We start from the raw sequence: 18,656 nt of genomic DNA, 5'->3' as shown, positions 1-18,656 counted from the left end.
AAGAAACAAAAACATGTGACAAGTCAGGAAGTGAGAGAGAAAACATAAATGTAAAAAAAAATCTACAGTTTGGGGTTCTGAAATCATTGGTTCCATATTCTGATTACAAATCGAGGAATCTAACAACGAGATATCTATGAGATTGTCTCTTTGATCCACAATCTCTCACTAGTTTGCAAAGGTAGCTTCTGACTCTTAACATTTACCATTTCCACCGATTTTACTTCATAACATCCACCCCTTCAATCTCTAGGTACGTATTGAACCCATGTGCACAGATGTAGAATCACCCTATCGTTCAACCGTTAAAAAGACACAAAACGAACCCAAGGTCAGCGTCTATGGGCAACCTCATCAACTGTGAAATGACTAAGAGGACCAGACCCTTTCAGTGAGAGATTGTTGTGGTTCAGAGACTGAAGATAGAGGTACGACAACATTCAGAACAAAAATATATTTATACACCGTCCTGCCAATGAGAGGTGGTCCCGGAAGGAGAGGGAAAGAGGAGATGGAGGAGCTACAGAGTTGGGGGGTCATATGTTTATTTCCCATTCTTTTTTCTCAGTCCAGATCATCCCGAAAAGTCTAAAAGCCAAACACAAAGCCAACTGTCCAAGGACACACGTGGTCTCTGAATACCACATGTCCAAATGAATAAAACGTGATCAGATAGACGTTGTGACAGTATGGCTCTAAAATGGCCAGTTAATGCCAACTCCTCCAGGTAGTATCAACACAGAAATACACTACAAACCTTCTCATGGTGCTTCTTCAGCCAGGAGGCCCATCACCACTAATACCACAGCATTCCTACAGTATCTCATCAACAGAAACAGGCTGAATGTGGAGTTTAGGGTTTAGGGTTTCAAGTTCAGGATTTAGAGGAGGGGGGTGTGCTGTAGGTTTGGCAGGACAGTCTGACCTATATATATGTGTTCATCTACATAAATGTATATACTATATACAATATCAGTACATACAGTACATCCACACATCTCTGTGATTCATTGAGGAGCCCATGTCAAGAAACAAAGAGCAATGCCAGATGGAGGGCGAGATGGAGGGAGGGAGTAAAGGATGGGGGGGTTGGGCATCCAGAACCAGAGAAATGTGGAGTATTGTTCAAAGTTTTGTACAGTCAAGAATATGGAAGATGAGGAAGAGGAGGAAAGGGGGATGAAACGGAGGATGATAGACAGGACAGGAGGGCAGAGAGTCACAGACATGTGTAAGACATGTAAGACAGTTCCTGACTGCAGACCCTGTTCCCATGCCAATCTATGCTAACCCTCCCCCTTTCACCTTCCCTCCTCATCGTACTTACCCCTCCTCACCCACCCTACAGAAAAAAACTGTAATACAGACACCAAACACCAAACACACACACACACACACACACACACACACACACATACACACACACACACACATACACACACACACACACACACACACACATACACACACACACACACACACACACATATCACACCACTACGAGAACCAAAACTAGAAGTCAAACTAAACATTCTACATTTGGGAACTAAATCATGGAGTGGGGAGATAGAATACAAAGGATAAAGCGGAGGAGGAGGAATTATTGCTATTGCTGGATAAGGTTATTTATCCATCAGAGGTGAAAGAATGGGAGGGAAGGGCAGGAAAGAGAGGGTCAAAAGCAGAAATGGCCAACTGTTAAGACTACTAGATTGGATCCAAATCATTTACCAGAACATGCCAGTCAGTCAGTCAGTCTAGACCATCTCTACACAGGAGAATGTGACCACCTGTAACTGTGACTGACCCTAGCTATAACCCCCTGACCCCAGCTATAACCCCCTGACCCCAGCTATAACCCCCTGACCCTAGCTATAACCCCCTGACCCTAGCTATAACCCCCTGACCTTAGCTATAACCTGTACAGTGCTGAACTGAACAGAAGAAGGCTTGTCAGTGGAACAAGGGGATATTCAACACTCATACGATGCGTTGCTCTGTGCTCATTCACTTATGTCTATCTGATGGGAGAGAAACTCTCTCTCTATTATGGGTGTAGGGTTAGGGTTAGGGTTAGGGTTAGGGTTAGCACCCCACTGAAGCGCTACCGTACAGTACAGTATGTGTGAACTAGCATGATTATTGCACTTGTTGGGAATCAAACTGACAAATTGGACGAGAGGAGCTGAGGAATGATAAATAAATCAGAGATTTAGGAGATAACAACACGTGCCTGAAGACCTACACCACCAACACACAATGCAGAACCACACACAAGCCAACAAGAAAACATGAACACTTTAGTTACATGCCGAGAGGACGTCCAGCCTTGTAGGAGGTCAGTAATACAGCACAGGCAAGACCAATACAACACAGGTTGAGTTCTGTGATCGATTAACAACCCTGACCTCAACCTTACAATTACCTCTGTCCCTCCCCTATCCCCACACACATGCATAGACACAGTCATACACCCGACCTAGGCAAAAAAGATATTTGAAAAACATGAGGTGTACTTGATCTAGCTGGCCTTGCACGCAACGTTTGCACTTCCGAGACTATTCCAGTGCTTCCATTGCGCCTGACAAGGAAATCGAGTACACTTTATGTTTTTCAAATATTTGTCAAATATTTAAATATACATTTTGCCCACGTCTGTCACAGACACACATATACACACAGACATGCAAGCACACACACGTGTGTGTGCCGCTCACACACACACTCACAGGCCTACAACTCCCATCAACTGTTGTTATTTAGAGGGAGGGGTCTATGGTGGAGAGGGAAGGGAGGGGGGAGAGGGAGGGTCTGGGGTGAGAGTGTTTCATTGGGATTGTTTCTTTATTTAAGGAAAATAATTTAAAAAAACAAAAACAGATTTGAGCATGTAGACTTGAGGATGTAGGGATGAGGTGTGGCCGGTCGATAAATGAAGTAAAATAGAAAACAAACAAAAACAAACAAAACAGTCACGACGAGATCAAAACGTAACACTGAGCAGATACAGCTTGGTCCGGAAACATCCACAGACAAAACTTACAGACAAAATCATTTAAAAACCCTGTTTATACATCTCAATACAATGACTTAGCTTCCCCTATATACTGTATATGTTATGTACACACCTGTGTGTTCTCTTAAATAGAAATAACTCCTAAATCCCATCTCTGTAGTTTAGAATCTTTTGGAGACCTATAGTGTTGCTGCTACTGGAGGCATCAGAGCTGTGTCTGCCCGTCGGTAGCTAGATGGCAGAACTGGGTTGGTTTACATCAGAGTTGAGAAGGTCAGTCCACTCTAGAAGAGAGAGAGGGGTGGTCCAGGTGCTCCAGAGGAGGAGGAGGAGGGGGGGGGGGGAGTTGGACTGGACCAGGCGGACAGAGAAGCTGTGCCAATAGAAGAGGAGGAGGAGGAGGAGGAGGAGGAGGAGAAGAAGGAGGTGAATCCGCTGGTGTCTGGGTATACAGGTCTAATCTGAGAGAAAAACAGAGAAGAGGGAATGGGGTGGAGAGAGAATGACATTTTAGCTACAGTATCATCACTAGAAACATCACTAGAGGACCATACAGTCCCAGTCTCAGTCCCAGTATATCAGTCCCAGTATATCAGTCCCAGTATATGACATGACTTACAAGACACAGGTGTAGCTTCTTCAGGCAGCCGTTACCATAACAATGTTAGTGCAGTGTACAACTACTCCCAAAAACTGGAAACATCTACTTGTGAGGAAGTCTGGCAGGATTTTTTTTACAAAGGGTTATCCATAAGCTTATGGAGATTTTACTCCATAACAGGAGAAAAGGCTCCACACCGCATTGCGGGTTTGATTGAGTTGAGGTTTTGGAGGAATCCCACATGACAGTTGGTTACCAGTTGAGCAGCAGCATTCACAGTCCAGCACACCCTCAGTCTTCTAGAGCCACCATCCCTTTCACAGGATCCTTCACTCTCATCTGACACACAGAGGAGGAGAGAGAGAGGGAGAGGAGGGGGGGGGGGGGGGGAGAGAGTTTACAGTTTGATAAACCTTTATTGTACAGTGAAATGATGACATAGCTTTAAAACAAACCAAAGAAAATACAGAGAGCTTCAAGGCTGCGTAGACAGTATGAACAAACCAAAAAAGAGAACTCAAAATGACACCCTCTTAACTTCACTCATCCACAAAAAAGGATAAGGAGAGAGTGAGGTAAATGGGATACTCAGAGAGCCAGAGAGAGAGAGGTTATATCAATTGTCTATGAGTGCAGTGGATGATACAGTAAGAACCTCATACACAAAGGCATGGATGCCGCACACAGACACACACGCACACACGCACATACACACACGCACACACACACGCGCACACACACAGGCACACACACACGCACACACACACGCACACACACACACACACACACACACACACACACACACACACACACACACACACACACACACACACACACACACAAGCGAAGGCCTGAATGCCCCTGCTTGTGCTTTCCTGGTCCTTTTGTATGGAGCCCAGGCGCCTCGTTAAATATTTCATCCCATTATTCATGCCACCAGACCGATTAACTGTTTCAATGCTCTGTTAGGGACCTGTCCAACCCAGCACTAACACTCCTGAGGCCACTAATCAACTGGTTATCAAGACCTTGAGTAGTAGAATCAGCAGGTGTATTTGAGTTGGACTGGAACAAAAGCCTGAACACCCTATGGATTCCCAGGACTACCTGAAGTACTTCCTCTCTCTCTCTCTCTCTCTCTCTCTTTCATTCATTTATTCAATCATTCTCTCTCTCTCAACTTATTACTTGTTTCTTGTCCTAAACTATTATTACTATTATTACTAACTATTATCCCTCCCCCCTCCCCCCTCTCTCTCTCTCTCTCTCTCCCCCTCTCTCTCCCTCACCTCATCTAGTTGCTTGCGTGTCTCCTCCTCCATGCGACGGATGTCCTCCATGGTTAGCTCGATCCACTTATCGATCCAGCAAAACAGCTGGCGGTGGAAGTTAGTGAACAAACGCTTCTCTTGCTGAAAAAGAAGGAGTTAAAAGGAGTTAAAAGAGAACGAAGATGTCGACAAGCTTCAAAGCATCAACGCTTCAAAGTCAAACTTCAAAGTCAAAGTGCACATTTAGGGCCTGATTCATTGCGGTGCATTCAAATAATTGCACCTTGAAAGGAAATAAACATTGACGGTAGAGCAAAAAGGTCAAATAAAGGTCAGGATGAGACACCGGAATAAAAGAAATGAAGACAGTTTCATGTTCGGTTTTTTGAGAATCAAAGTTGGAGAATGAGCCAAACCTGCTTCACCCCACCTGACCACTAGAGGTCATAACAAGCCAGATGTAGCAGCAGTATGTTTCAACCATCACTCTGGGGATACAGCAGTTTGCTAGCACAGCTGCTGAGACACCAAGGTAAAACCCATAAACATTAACAACACATAAACTATCCATGACACTCTCTGGAGGAGGGCAATATTTCTCTCTTTAGTGTCCTCTCTGTAGGGAACACTGTGAGACTGCTAGCTGATTCTGTGCTGCTGTTCTACGACCTACTGTATTTTCCTCCTCTGTGACCTGTGGTAATGTCAGATGTGCCATCCTCCCCCCAACACACACACACACACACACACACACACACACACACACACACACACACACACACACACACACACACACACACACACACACACACACACACACACACACACACACACCACCCCCCCCACCCCACACACACACACACACACACACACACAGTCATACCTTCTGGATGAAGTTCTCCACTTTATTCTGCAGCCCCCACCACTTGAACTTGACAGTGACCAGTTTGTAAGCACACATGTGTGGGCAGTCCGTCTTCTTGGGGAGCTCTTTCTGCAAATACACAACAAGTTGTTTTCTCCATTTCCATTGTTTTAAACACACACACATGTACACACATGTACACACATGTACACACACACACACACACACACACACACACACACACTACTGTACCTTCCAGTCTGGTCCTAGGGGGCCTCTCCCCGTCTTCACTGATTTATACTTAGAGGGATCCTCCTCTGGTTTGTAGTCCTGGAGAGACAATCAGAGTATATCAGTGTGTGTATGGAGGGACACACAGTGTGGTGGATGATGTGTGAGGCCTTGAGTCTGAGCGCAGCTGCTCCTAACGCAGCTGCCTATTGCTCTTGTAAACCCTCTAATTGATGTTGTATGCTTTTCTCATTGACCTGTTTTTGGTACACTCATGTGTATGTATTTGTCTGTTATTGTTACTGTTGTAACCAACCTTCCCAGCTATGGCCAATGAAACCACACAGGCTGTCTGAATGGGACCAATATCCCGGTCTCACCTTAGACTCTACCTGGCTCCTGTCTCCGATGTCAATGTAAACTACATCCACCTTCTTCCAGGTATCTGCATCCAGACCATGCACCTGCATCGGGAACGTAGAAGTATAGTCACACACTAACACTTGTCTATTCACACACAGACACACACACACACACACACACACACACACACACACACACACACACACACACACACACACACACACAGATGCTGTATACATAGAAACACATGTTAATTAGGGCTGTAAAGCATATTATATTAATTTGAATTAATATTAATTGGATTAGGAATGGGAATGGGAATGGGAATGGGAATTCTCACCATTGATTTGGAGGCTATCATTTCATTGTTAACTTGTAAAGTACCCTAGTACTCCCCCACTGATTGTTAAAGGCCTTAATTGGAAGCTGGAAAATGTCACATTTCCACATTAGATTAATCACAACTAATAGGAACAAATTAAGCAACACATTTTTTAATCGACTGACAGACAGCCCTAATGTTTATACCCACACACACACACACACACACACACACACACACACACACACACGCACACACACACACACACACACACACACACAAACTCACATTCTCAAGGTGTCCCAGGTCAGGTTTGTGCCACGTCTCAATCTTGATCAGGAAGTTCTCTTTCATGTACTCATTCTACAGTGGGCAGAGAGAAATAATGATCAATCATTCACATGTCTACAAAACACACATACACACACACACACACACACACACACACACACACACACACACAAGGATCACATACACACAGTCTCTCCCTCATGCTTGTACACAAACACACAGACACAGACACACACACACACACACACACACACACACACACACACACACACACACAAACACACACACACACAGACACACACTCACTGAGTGTTGGTGTCAGTGTCTCCCTCTCCCCTTTCACTGTAGCAGATAGAGTTTCTTTCTCATCTTTCTGCTGCAGTCAAGAAGTATCTTTCTTGCGCAGTCAATGGTGTGTGAGCATGTGTGTGTCCACCAGTGGAGGCGGCTGGAGGCCCAAATTGGAATTGGACGAGCTCATTTTATGCATGGAACAGAATGCATGAAACGGAATGAGGAATGGTATCTAATACGTGTGGACCATTCCTCATTCCGTTCCATGCATCACAATGAGCCTGTCCTCCGATTTCTACCTCCACCAGCCTTCCCTGGTATCCACAATATAACATGTGTGGGTTCATGTGAGAGAGAGAAAAGCATAGGTGTACTTACGGTGATAACTGCAGGACCAAAGGGAAATAGAAAAGAGGGGAAGAGGGGAAGAGAAATGATTTGACATCAGATGACATAGTTCGTAAGCAGAACAAGAATCCAACTATCAACAACATGGCATTCTAACAACCCAAACCAAGTCAACTACCTGTCAGTCAATCTAGTGTGACAAACCTCAGTCACAGTTTGTGTGTGTGTGTGTGTGTGTGTGTGTGTGTGTGTGTGTGTGTGTGTGTGTGTGTGTGTGTGTGTGTGTGTCTGTGAGATGCTTGTCTGTCAGTGTGTGTGTAATCTCAGTCCTCTACGTTTTCTGTAACCCCAACCCTCCTCTGTCTGCACACACATTAAATTATTTAAACACTCCTTAAAGGTGAGAGAGAGAGAAAGATAGAGAGAGAGAGAGAGAGGGAGAGAGAGAGAGAGAGAGGGGGGGAGAGAGAGAGAGAGGGAGAGAGAGAGAGAGAGAGGGGGGGAGAGAGAGAGAGAGGGAGAGAGAGAGAGAGAGAGAGGGAGAGAGAGAGAGAGAGAGAGAAAGATAGAGAGAGAGAGAGAGAGAGAGAGAGAGAGAGAGAGAGAGAGAGCGAGAGGGAGACAGACAGTGACAGAGAGAGAGACAGACAGAGACAGACACAATGTCTTATTCTGTACCTTAATATCAAACTCAAATGTGTGTTTGCGTACGTGTGTGTGTGCGTGTGTGCGTACGTGTGTGTGTGTGTGTGCGCATGCGCGTGCGTGTGTATGTGTGTGTGAGTAGATCTGGTATTCTTGGTGAGTAGTGTGTGTTCTGGGTACCTGTACGACAGTAGGGGTAAGCATTCCAGGCTTTCTCATGAATGTTGAGGGCGGATGCTGGAGCCAGCATTCTGACAAATGACGGCACTTTACTGTAAGAGAGGTAGATATAATCATATTACAGACATAAGACACCTTTGAGGTCATCATGGTTATCAAATGAGTATATCGTGGCCTGGGGTGGTCCAGTGGGCTATCACCACAGCCTACAATGCACACACATGCCCATGTCGGCATGGGTTTGAATCCAGCCCATACCCTGCTGACATGCCCTCTCCTCCTTACTTTCCTGTCTCTCTCCAATGTCTCTATCCAATAACAAAATATAAGAGAGGGACTGCCCCACTCCAAAAAAAATAACCTTAAAAATAATATTATATCAATCACTCACTGATGTCTGGTTGTCTAGACGATCAGTGGCATTCATTGATTATCTAAGTCTCTGGGAGAAATGAAAATGAGCTGGACTGCAGCAGGGAGTTGGCTGAGACAGAAGTCCTTCCATGTGTGACTGTCTGCTACAGGCCCATACTGGGTGTGGATGTACCTTTGCAGATGGTAGATTTTGTGTGTGTACTGCCCCTTCTCTCCATCCTTCTCATAGGGTTCATTCTTCAGGACCTCCACCCCTTCTCCTCCTCCCGTCTCATTCTTACTGGCTTCAGCCACAGAGTACAGCTGGCCTACCTGGTACTGAAACAGAGAAAGGGGGGGGGGGGGGGGGAGATGTTGGTGGAGAGCAAGATAGAGAGATTATGAATTGTGCGTTGCAACTTTCCTGTCATACCGGCAGTTTTGAAAAAGCAGAGGCGTCGGAACATTTGTTAACGACTGATTGAAAGACAACAATGTCAACAATGCGTTTTGTCATATTCACTCAGTCACCGTTTCATTTCATTGTTTCATCATTTCATCCCATCGGTTCCTCATTCCACTCATGTGTGGAGCGTCTATCTGCTCAGGGACAACAGGATTACTGATTCTCCTCATTTATCTGATCCCGCTATTTTTTAATCAAATTTCTCTCCTCTCATCCCATCTCTTTTCTACGACCCCTCCCCTCACTCCTGATTCCCCTCCGATACCACTCCTCGTTTCTCCAACCCTCTCTCCTCTCATCCCTCTCTTTCCTCTCCTCCCCCTGTCCTTCTGTTACTCAGTGTGTAGCGTGTGATGTGATACACAGAACAATGGCTCCATTCATTTGTTCACCTCATCACCTCTAATCCACTGGGTACAGCACACACACACACATACACTCACACAAATGCTCACACTCACACACATGCGCGCACACACACACACACACACACACACACACACGTACACATGCACACACACACACACACATACACACAAGCACACAAAAACTCACACACCAGCACATACCATCTACAGGCACACCTGCCCATATACTAGCACATACCACACACACACACACACACACACACACAGGTCAGACTATACCATTTTTATTGTGTTGTTGGTCACATGCTTGGCACAAGAGCGTTGATAAGGCCAAAGCTTCCTCATTCCAACTTCCCCTGGAGCCAAACACAACACCAACTCTAGCTGGCTAGCTATCATTTCCTATCGTTTGCTGATCTGAACAGTTTGTGTCGGACAGTGTTAGGTAAGTCAGTTGTAACATGCTTAAATCAGTTGCTATTGGGCAATTCCACAGGAACAGAATGTTAAAATCCCTAAAATCTCCCTGGGTTTTTTATGTAACCACGTTTCCCCAAAACTTTGTTCAATATTCGCTTAAAATAAAGATTCAAATAGGTCTGAAGGAGTGGTTGAACCTTCCCTAATAATATTCTCTCCCTCTCTCTCTCACACACACACACACACACACACACACACACACACACACACACACACACACACACACACACAGACAGACACACACACACACATAATGCCATCTATAATAATATCATAACAGATGTTTTAAATGGGGCAGTTCTATGTAAAAGGACCCATGAGGACCAAAATGTGAAATTCATCAGAGCATATCAAATGGGGCGACAAATGAAAGCTAACAGTCTATATTTTGGGGAATTTAAGTCAGAAATACATTTCTCAACCATCTGCCATCATAAGAATAGGGATAAGCAAAGGCTTTGACTTCTGGTCAAACATACAGAAAAGTGTCGAAGAAAACATCTACCAGAAAAAGTCTTCAAAGTTCTTTAAAAAAACATCAAACTTCATTAATGTTCAAGTATAGTCCCTGGTCAACTAATATCAACACTTTTATTGAATTTATTGCAATGTTATATGTAATAAATAATAAAATAATACATTATTACCTTAATATTAGTATTGTATACTGTGTTTATACATTTGTGTTGCTATTTCCCTGTATGGAACCCACGCAGTCATTCAGTAACTGGATGTTAATCCACTTCACTTATTGTAGCTCAACAACCAAAAGAGATATTTTCAAACTCAAGGTATCATATGAAAGCTAAAATGTAACCTATGACCTCTCCATAGTCCTACTCTTTAATCTAAGCATCAATATTTCACAACATGATTAACTCCCAAAGCTGTATTCCTTTCTGTCAATAAAGTTATACAATATTCCTTAGGTCATAGTACCACAGTACATCCATGATGTTCTTCACTCCTGGTTGTGAGGAGCTTCAGGGAGTTAGTTTCAGCCCAGCACTAACACATTCAGTAGAGGAGGAGGTAGAAATGGAGGACGGGCTCATTGTAATGCATGAAACGGAATGAAGAATGAGGAACACATTCCATCACCTACTTATCTAGACCGTGAATAGCTAAAATCAGGTATGTTGATGTTATTGCCATCACTCATATTTTCATAAAATATTCCACTGACATCATTTACGTAAGAGCCCAAATGATGCACACCGATCACGTATAAGGATTCAGTCCTTACTGTTCGGCCCAATAATAAGCGTTATTGAACACCCGCCCGTTCATATAGTCCTCTCTTTCCCGCTAGTACAGAACAGTCACACAGCTGTGGTGAGACGGCAGAGTGGAGCCGGTAGCTGGTGGTGATGGAGCAGGGACAGAAGCAGAGACAGAACCAGGGAAAGAAGCAGGAACAGAAGCAGGGATGGAAGCAGGGACAGAAGCAGGGACAGAAGCAGGGATGGAAGCAGGGACAGAGCAGGGACAGAAGCAGGGACAGAAGCAGAGACAGAAGCAGGGACAGAAGCAGGGATGGAAGCAGGGACAAAGCAGGGATGGAAGCAGGGACAGAGCATGACAGAAGCAGGGATAGAAGCAGGGACAGAGCAGGGACAGAGCAGGGACAGAAGCAGGGACGGAAGCAGGGACAGAAGCAGGGACGGAAGCAGGGACAGAAGCAGGGATGGAAGCAGGGACAGAAGCAGGGACGGAAGCAGGGACGGAAGCTGGGACAGAGCAGGGACAGAAGCAGGGACAGAAGAAGGGACAGAAGCGGGGACATAAGCAGGGACAGAAGCAGGGACAGAGCAGGGACAGAGCAGGGACAGAGCAGGGACGGAAGCAGGGACAGAGCAGGGACAGAAGCAGGGACGGAAGCAAGGACAGAGCAGGGACAGAAGCAGGGACAGAGCATCACTATCCCACTACAGAGTAACCTTAAAGCAGGAGCACACCACTCTATCTGGGGCCCAACAAGGTCATTTATGGCTCAACTAAAACCTGCCAAAAATACATCAATCCAACTTCTCTTTGATGATATCCATGACAACATCACCTCTTAAACCCTCTCAGTCCTCACCTTCTATTTACCTTCTATTTACCTTCTATTTACTGCCCCCATTATGTACCCTATGTGTTTACCTCTCATTTGATCATCCTCCACCATACCCCTCTGTCTCCCTTGTTCTATTTCTCTCTCTCACCTTCATCTGATCGTTTTCCTTTCCCCCACGGGGTGTGTGTGTGTGTGTGTGTGTGTGTGTGTGTGTGTGTGTGTGTGTGTGTGGTTGTGTGTGTGTGTGTGTGTGTGCGTGTGTGGTTGTGTGTGTATGTGTGTGTGTGTGTATGTGTGTGTGTGTGTGTGTGTATGTGTGTGTGTGTGTGTGTGTGTGTGTGTGAGAGAGAGAGACGGAGAGAGATTATTTTTAGCCTTCTCATCTATACCAAACACACAAGAGCAAGACAGAATGAGAGAGTAACAGGGACATACAGTAGTGCTGCATCCAAGAGAGAGGGGGAAGGAGGGAAGGGGGGAAGAGAGAGGTAGAGAGAGAAAGTTGTTAACACAGGCAGAGTGAGAGAGAGAGAAATGGGAAGAGGAGGGAAAGGCAAATGACGAGAGCGAAGAGAGAGAAAGAAAAAGAAAGAGAGATTGTATTTCCCTCTGACAGCAGTTTTTCAGAGCTCTGACACACACACACACACACACACACACACACACACACATACACAGTCGGAATGATATGTCAGTCAGTCTGTCTGTCTGCCTGCCTGCCTGCCTGACTGCCTGTATGTCTGTATGTCTGTCTGTCTGTCTGTCTGTCTGTCTGTCTGTCTGTCTGTCTATCTGCCTGCCTGCCTGCCTGCCTGCCTGCCTGCCTGCCAGTGTGACTATCTGCAGATAAAACTACCTGCTGCACAGACCGAGACAAACTGGCTCCAGTAAAAGCATCACTCTGGAACACTGACTGACTGACAGACAGACAAGCTTACTGACAAAAAGACTCATTGGATAAACTCACAATCAAACGGACAGACATTGGCTTATTGGCAAAGTGACTGACTTGCTGTGGTGGGGGCTTTTTCCTTCCCCCAAGCTAGCCAAAGTTCTCTACCCACAATTCCTAGCTTGAATGAATTGGATCCAGGAATAGCAAAGCCTCCTGGGTAAAAGCGGCGGCCAGACAAAACCTGACTCTGCAAAGTGTATCACACACTGGGTTACAACAGTCCACTTGGCAGCCACAGAACACAGCTCGGCTGGATCTAATGCAACGGCTGTGTCAAACCAGGCTCTGTCGTAGTTCCTTTTTAAACAAGTCTAAACAAGTCAATATCAAATCAGGCTTCTATAATCTACTGTACATCTGAGCTGGTTTCTCATCTGAACTCATTTAATGCAAGAGGGACTGGCTGTGAGTCACAAAGCACCGTTTGGGAAACACCATAAATTATAAATAGAGTACATACTACAGTATATACTGTATTTCAAATCTAGGGCTCTGGGAAACACTGGTCTAAACCAGCTCTGTCCAAACCAGCTCAGTTTGTACCATCTTTGTCTGACTTTGTCTGAGAAAGAGAGGGACCAGGGAGAAAGAGAAAGAGAGACACGGCGAGGTGGCGTCAGGTAACTCATTGTGTATGCAGAACTGTGTGCCTGCTGAATTGAATGACAAACTACAGTGGAAATGAGGATAGTACAGAGGTAGAGAGAGAGGGAGAGGGAGAGGGAAAGCGAGATAGAGAGGGAGAGAAGGAGAGAAGGGGGGGTAACAGTGAGAGAATATGCTGACTGTACTATTATCATTATTATTCAATAACTGGTCTGTATAAATGGAACACTGTATGATATGGTGATGAACGGTTATTCATTGCAGTTAGAGTGAGATCCTAATGTGAGGTATAGTGTACCCTGGCCTTGTACACACACACACACACACACACACACACACACACACACACACACACACATACACACACACACACACACACACACATACACACACACATACACACACACACACATACACATACACACACACACACATACACACACACACACACACAGACACACACAAAGTACTGAACCAGAACTTACCTCCTCCACAGATATGGGCAGAATCACTCGACTAGAACGAAGGAGAGAGAGAAAGAGAGAGATGGGAGGGGAGGTTACAATAAAACATCACTTAAAACAAGACAAACCATCTCATTTCAGCAGCCACCCCCCTGAGCAGTGCTTTGAAGTCCAGAGCACTGCTGTAATCATTGTATGGAATCCTGACATGGGTTGGTACCAGACATATAATTATTATAGATTTATGGTTGGTTCATGTTACATAAACTCACTACTGCAGCCTGATGTGATGAGTAACTGACAGTTGAGACACTGGTCTTCTCTGTCTCCTCTCGGTATCAGAGGAGGACTAGAACCCTTAGGAGGAATAAAGACAACCACTATTCTGCTTCAGATGGATTCAAAGTGAGTCATCATCTGAGGAGAGCTGATATATTCTCGAGGAGAGAGACGGAGTAATGTCTGTGCACTGCTGGTTCACACATAGGCAAAGAGGAACATAGCCTAGTGTGATCCCATGGTATGGGGAAAAAGATAAGATTGCACATTAACATATATTGAATATATTATTAATTACAACTGTGAATTGTGGCGAGGTTGACTATTCCTCTTCCAATTAGCCAGACAGGCATAACAAGTCAGATCTGGCCATGCATAACAGATAGGAGGAGGATCTCTCAGAGTTGTACTGTGACTGCAATTAACACCCATTAACTCAAACTCTAACTCAGACTAGAGTGAGCTGGCGCCAGCAGAAGCCATTTTGGGTGACAAGAGGCTCGTCTTTGGGTGAAACTTTCATTGAGAATGAGAGGACACAAGATGGAGGTATGGTGTGGGTGGGCCCCTGTGAACCCCTTACTTACCCAAATATTATTTTAGACCCAGTAAGTAAGTGAATGGTTATTTCTCGAATGTCTACAGAGTCTCACACTGGGGGTATCTACACATTAGTGGAAATATAATATATTATATTAAAGCATATATTAATTATATAATTATTACATATATTAAAGCACCAAGATGCAATGTATGAAATAAAAATACAAATAACAAATGGTTTTCTTCCCTTTCTCTAGCATTGTGACTGCTTTTGGAACTTGGAAGGTTTTACTTGAATGACTTTAGGTGAATGCACTTATTGCAAGTCGCTCTGGATAAGAGTGTCTGCTAAATGACTCAAGTGTAAATGTAATGTAAATAAAAGCAATAGATGCAATTAATGGGCACGGTCAGTGTACACACATCGGACACACACACATACATTAGATAGGGTATGGCCAAATAAAACAGGGCCAGCTGATGTGACTAGAACTAAAGAAAGAGATGAACCTAGTTGCAAACAGGAGCATCGTCGTAGGGTTAATATGGGAGCAGACATGAAACACAACTGAATTATATTGGCAAGAAGTCAATGTGGCATCCAGGGCCTAATATATCAGTAAAATGAGGTTGCAGAAAGGTTAATCAGAGACTAGAACTAAAGGTCATCTGGGATAGCAAAGTTTTAATACTTTCCGAGAAGAGGGAGTTTGATTACAAGAGTTGGCTGGTTGTGCACATAAGCAGCAATAAGTATCCGATGTGTAGCAAGAAGTAAATACAGTGACAGATTCTATCAAAGTTCAAATTGAGCTTAAGCATAGACAAAGGAAGTTGTGATCGGTGCAAATAACACTTGAAGCAAGTGCACGTATCTATGATATACTGTAGGAGACAGGGATCTTTCTCAGAGTAGGAGACGGCAAAGGTATGACCCAAAGGTGACCGGTGTCTGGCAGAGGATCAAAATAAATTGGGGGTTGAAAAGTGAACTGTCAGATCAGGCAGAGACACAATTTATCTGGTAGGACAGGTTGAGGTATATCCTTTTTTCCGGAACAAGACAAGAACCTATTCGAATCCTAACTTGATGATGACTAAATCTCATCTTCGAACCACTATGACCTGGCTAACTGGCTCTTCTGCTGAGGGGCTGAATGGTGCTGCTGATTCTTTTATCATCAGCAGTGGTACTGGGCAGTGGTACTGGGCAGAGGTACTGGGCAGAGGCACTGGGCAGAGGTACTGGGTAGAGGTACTGGGTAGAGGTACTGGGTAGAGGTACTGGGCAGAGGTACTGGGCAGAGGTACTGGGTAGAGGTACTGGGTAGAGGTACTGGGTAGAGGTACTGGGTAGAGGTACTGGGCAGAGGTACTGGGCAGAGGTACTGGGTAGAGGTACTGGGTAGAGGTACTGGGCAGAGGTACTGGGTAGAGGTACTGGGTAGAGGTACTGGGTAGAGGTACTGGGCAGAGGTACTGGGTAGAGGTACTGGGCAGAGGTACTGGGTAGAGGTACTGGGTAGAGGTACTGGGTAGAGGTACTGGGTAGAGGTACTGGGTAGAGGTACTGGGCAGAGGTACTGGGCGCTCTGGATCAAGTGGGATCACGGATCACCAAGTGTGACCACAGAAGGATGCCACGTCTTCTGGAGCAGATGTTATAGGCCCCTGGTAGGAGAGTTGTTCTACATTGGGGTGATGATACACATTTTTCCATCGACACAAAATTTGATAAATACAAGTATCAGTTTTGCTGATTGGGTATTGCTGACAACATTGACTGCTATAAGAAAGATGTAGGTTCGTGGTTTCAGGGAAGAAGGTTATCTGTGGAGGGACACCCTAGCAAATTAAATGTTTTATTATCTGTAATAGAAGGTGACACCTGGGGTTGACAAATGGAAGAAGGTCTACAGGATGACTGCCTTCCAGACAGTGGAGGGGAAGGGTCTGGGAGGGAAGGAGAAGGTCACCCCGGACTTGCATAGAGCTCGCTGTATTTACTATTTAGGCTTGCATAAGGATCGAGACGCAATTCTTGATCTAGATAGTGTGTGAAGCAAAATTATTGAGGTTTAAGGTATTTAGGCCTGTGACCTCAATCAAGTGGTTAGTGTGTGTGATTTTATTGTATTTTATTGTTGTTCCAAAGCCTGTCAAGAGTAATACAGTTGTACGTGAGTTTCACTTAGGCCTTAGCAAGTAAAGGGACCTACGCCCAAACTGATTGTACTATATATTGGTTAGGTGTCCGTAATGGATTGATTTAGGCCTTAGCTAGGCTAACATTTGAGAAAAAAGCTCATATCAGAAGAGGGATATAAGAGTGAGGTATTCTGGATGCTGGATTCGAGGATTGCCGACCACTACTACAGGTCCGTATGGACAAGTTTTAATTATTCCCTAGATAATGTTGCCCATATGTACAGTTGAGCAGCCATTTTCAGACTTTGGGAGTGAGACAAGGAATAACCAAAGTAGTGATGAGGTTGAGCAGTAACATAACTTTGAGTTGAGTCTTATTCCTATTGGGGTGGTAGTGGAGCTTTGACAGCACACATAAACAAACATGTACAGTGGATGAAGGTTAAATCCTTCTCTGCACCCTGCAAGCCCTGGTTCCTGCTGTCCCTCAGTATGGTTTGAGATTCAGGCACGCACACACACACACACACACACACACACACACACACACACACACACACACGCACACATGCATGCATGCACACACACCCACACTCACACACACAAACACACACATTGCATGTGGTGAGTCATTAATATCTCATGAGTGTAAGACGATACTTGGGGCTCAACGCCTACCAACCACTCATCTTCCGTTCCCTTCATATTACAAACATATTACAGTAGCTTTATGTGTGTGTGTGTGTGTGTGTGTGTGTGTGTGCGCGCGCGCGCACGCGTGCGTGCGTGCGTGCGTGCGTGCATGTGAAATGTTGCCCAAAGACAAGTGCCTGTCATTTATCAGCGGTTAGGGGTCTGAGATGCAACAGAATGAGACATCAGTGAGCGGGGTTATACAAATCCCAGATTCCAGCATCCGATGACAGAACATTGCAGGCAACCAATGACAGCAGTCACCTTGACTTCCTAAGAGTCACTGTGTTACACACACGCACATACTCACACACGCACGCACTCACACACACACACACACACACACACACACACACACACACACACACACACACACACACACACACACACACACACAACACACCTCCTGGGTCCAAAGGTCTATCTATATACAGGGAGATCAGATGTCTCAATACCCCTTTAAACACAAACACCCTCTCCTCTCATTTCCCTCTTCTCCTCCTCCTGTTCCTGTTCCTCCTTATCTTTACATTGCAGGGCGTAACTTCACCTATTCCGCACCAGCTGCTCACTCACATTTTGTGTCATGTGACTTCTATTTGGCCTTTGGTCTGCTTTGATAGCGCTGTAATAAAAGTGGGATATGATGTGATCGTACTGCTATGGAAAACAGAAATGACGAACCACCCAGTCTTGATAACAAGAGACAGTTTGTTCACTTAATGATGACAAACATGTAAATGACTGTAAAGCTTCTCCAACATGTGTCTGTGTGTGCATCTACAGTGCCCTGCGTAAGTAATGGGACAGTGAA

General features: G+C 44.9%; 1 protein-coding gene across 1 annotated transcript in view; it reads right to left on the bottom strand.

Moving 5' to 3' along the window:
* Positions 1-1,886: 1,886 nt before the first annotated feature.
* The window catches only part of pitpnab (phosphatidylinositol transfer protein, alpha b), a 19,817-nt gene continuing 3,047 nt past the window's right edge, over positions 1,887-18,656 (bottom strand). Inside the window, exons 2-12 of the mRNA XM_083688244.1 lie at positions 14,201-14,231; positions 8,975-9,120; positions 8,428-8,519; positions 7,633-7,640; positions 6,958-7,032; positions 6,365-6,448; positions 6,006-6,083; positions 5,772-5,882; positions 4,907-5,029; positions 3,874-3,956; positions 1,887-3,477 (exon numbers count right to left, since the gene is read on the bottom strand). Of these exons, the coding sequence (XP_083544370.1) occupies positions 3,909-3,956; positions 4,907-5,029; positions 5,772-5,882; positions 6,006-6,083; positions 6,365-6,448; positions 6,958-7,032; positions 7,633-7,640; positions 8,428-8,519; positions 8,975-9,120; positions 14,201-14,231 (796 nt within the window). The 3' untranslated portion in view covers positions 1,887-3,477; positions 3,874-3,908. The remainder of the gene's footprint in view (positions 3,478-3,873; positions 3,957-4,906; positions 5,030-5,771; positions 5,883-6,005; positions 6,084-6,364; positions 6,449-6,957; positions 7,033-7,632; positions 7,641-8,427; positions 8,520-8,974; positions 9,121-14,200; positions 14,232-18,656) is intronic.

This window comes from Argentina silus (assembly GCF_951799395.1).
Source record: "Argentina silus genome assembly, chromosome: 2".
NCBI lineage: Eukaryota > Metazoa > Chordata > Actinopteri > Argentiniformes > Argentinidae > Argentina > Argentina silus.
Note: the sequence above shows the minus strand (reverse complement) of the source record. Positions and strands in the feature narration are given on the sequence as shown.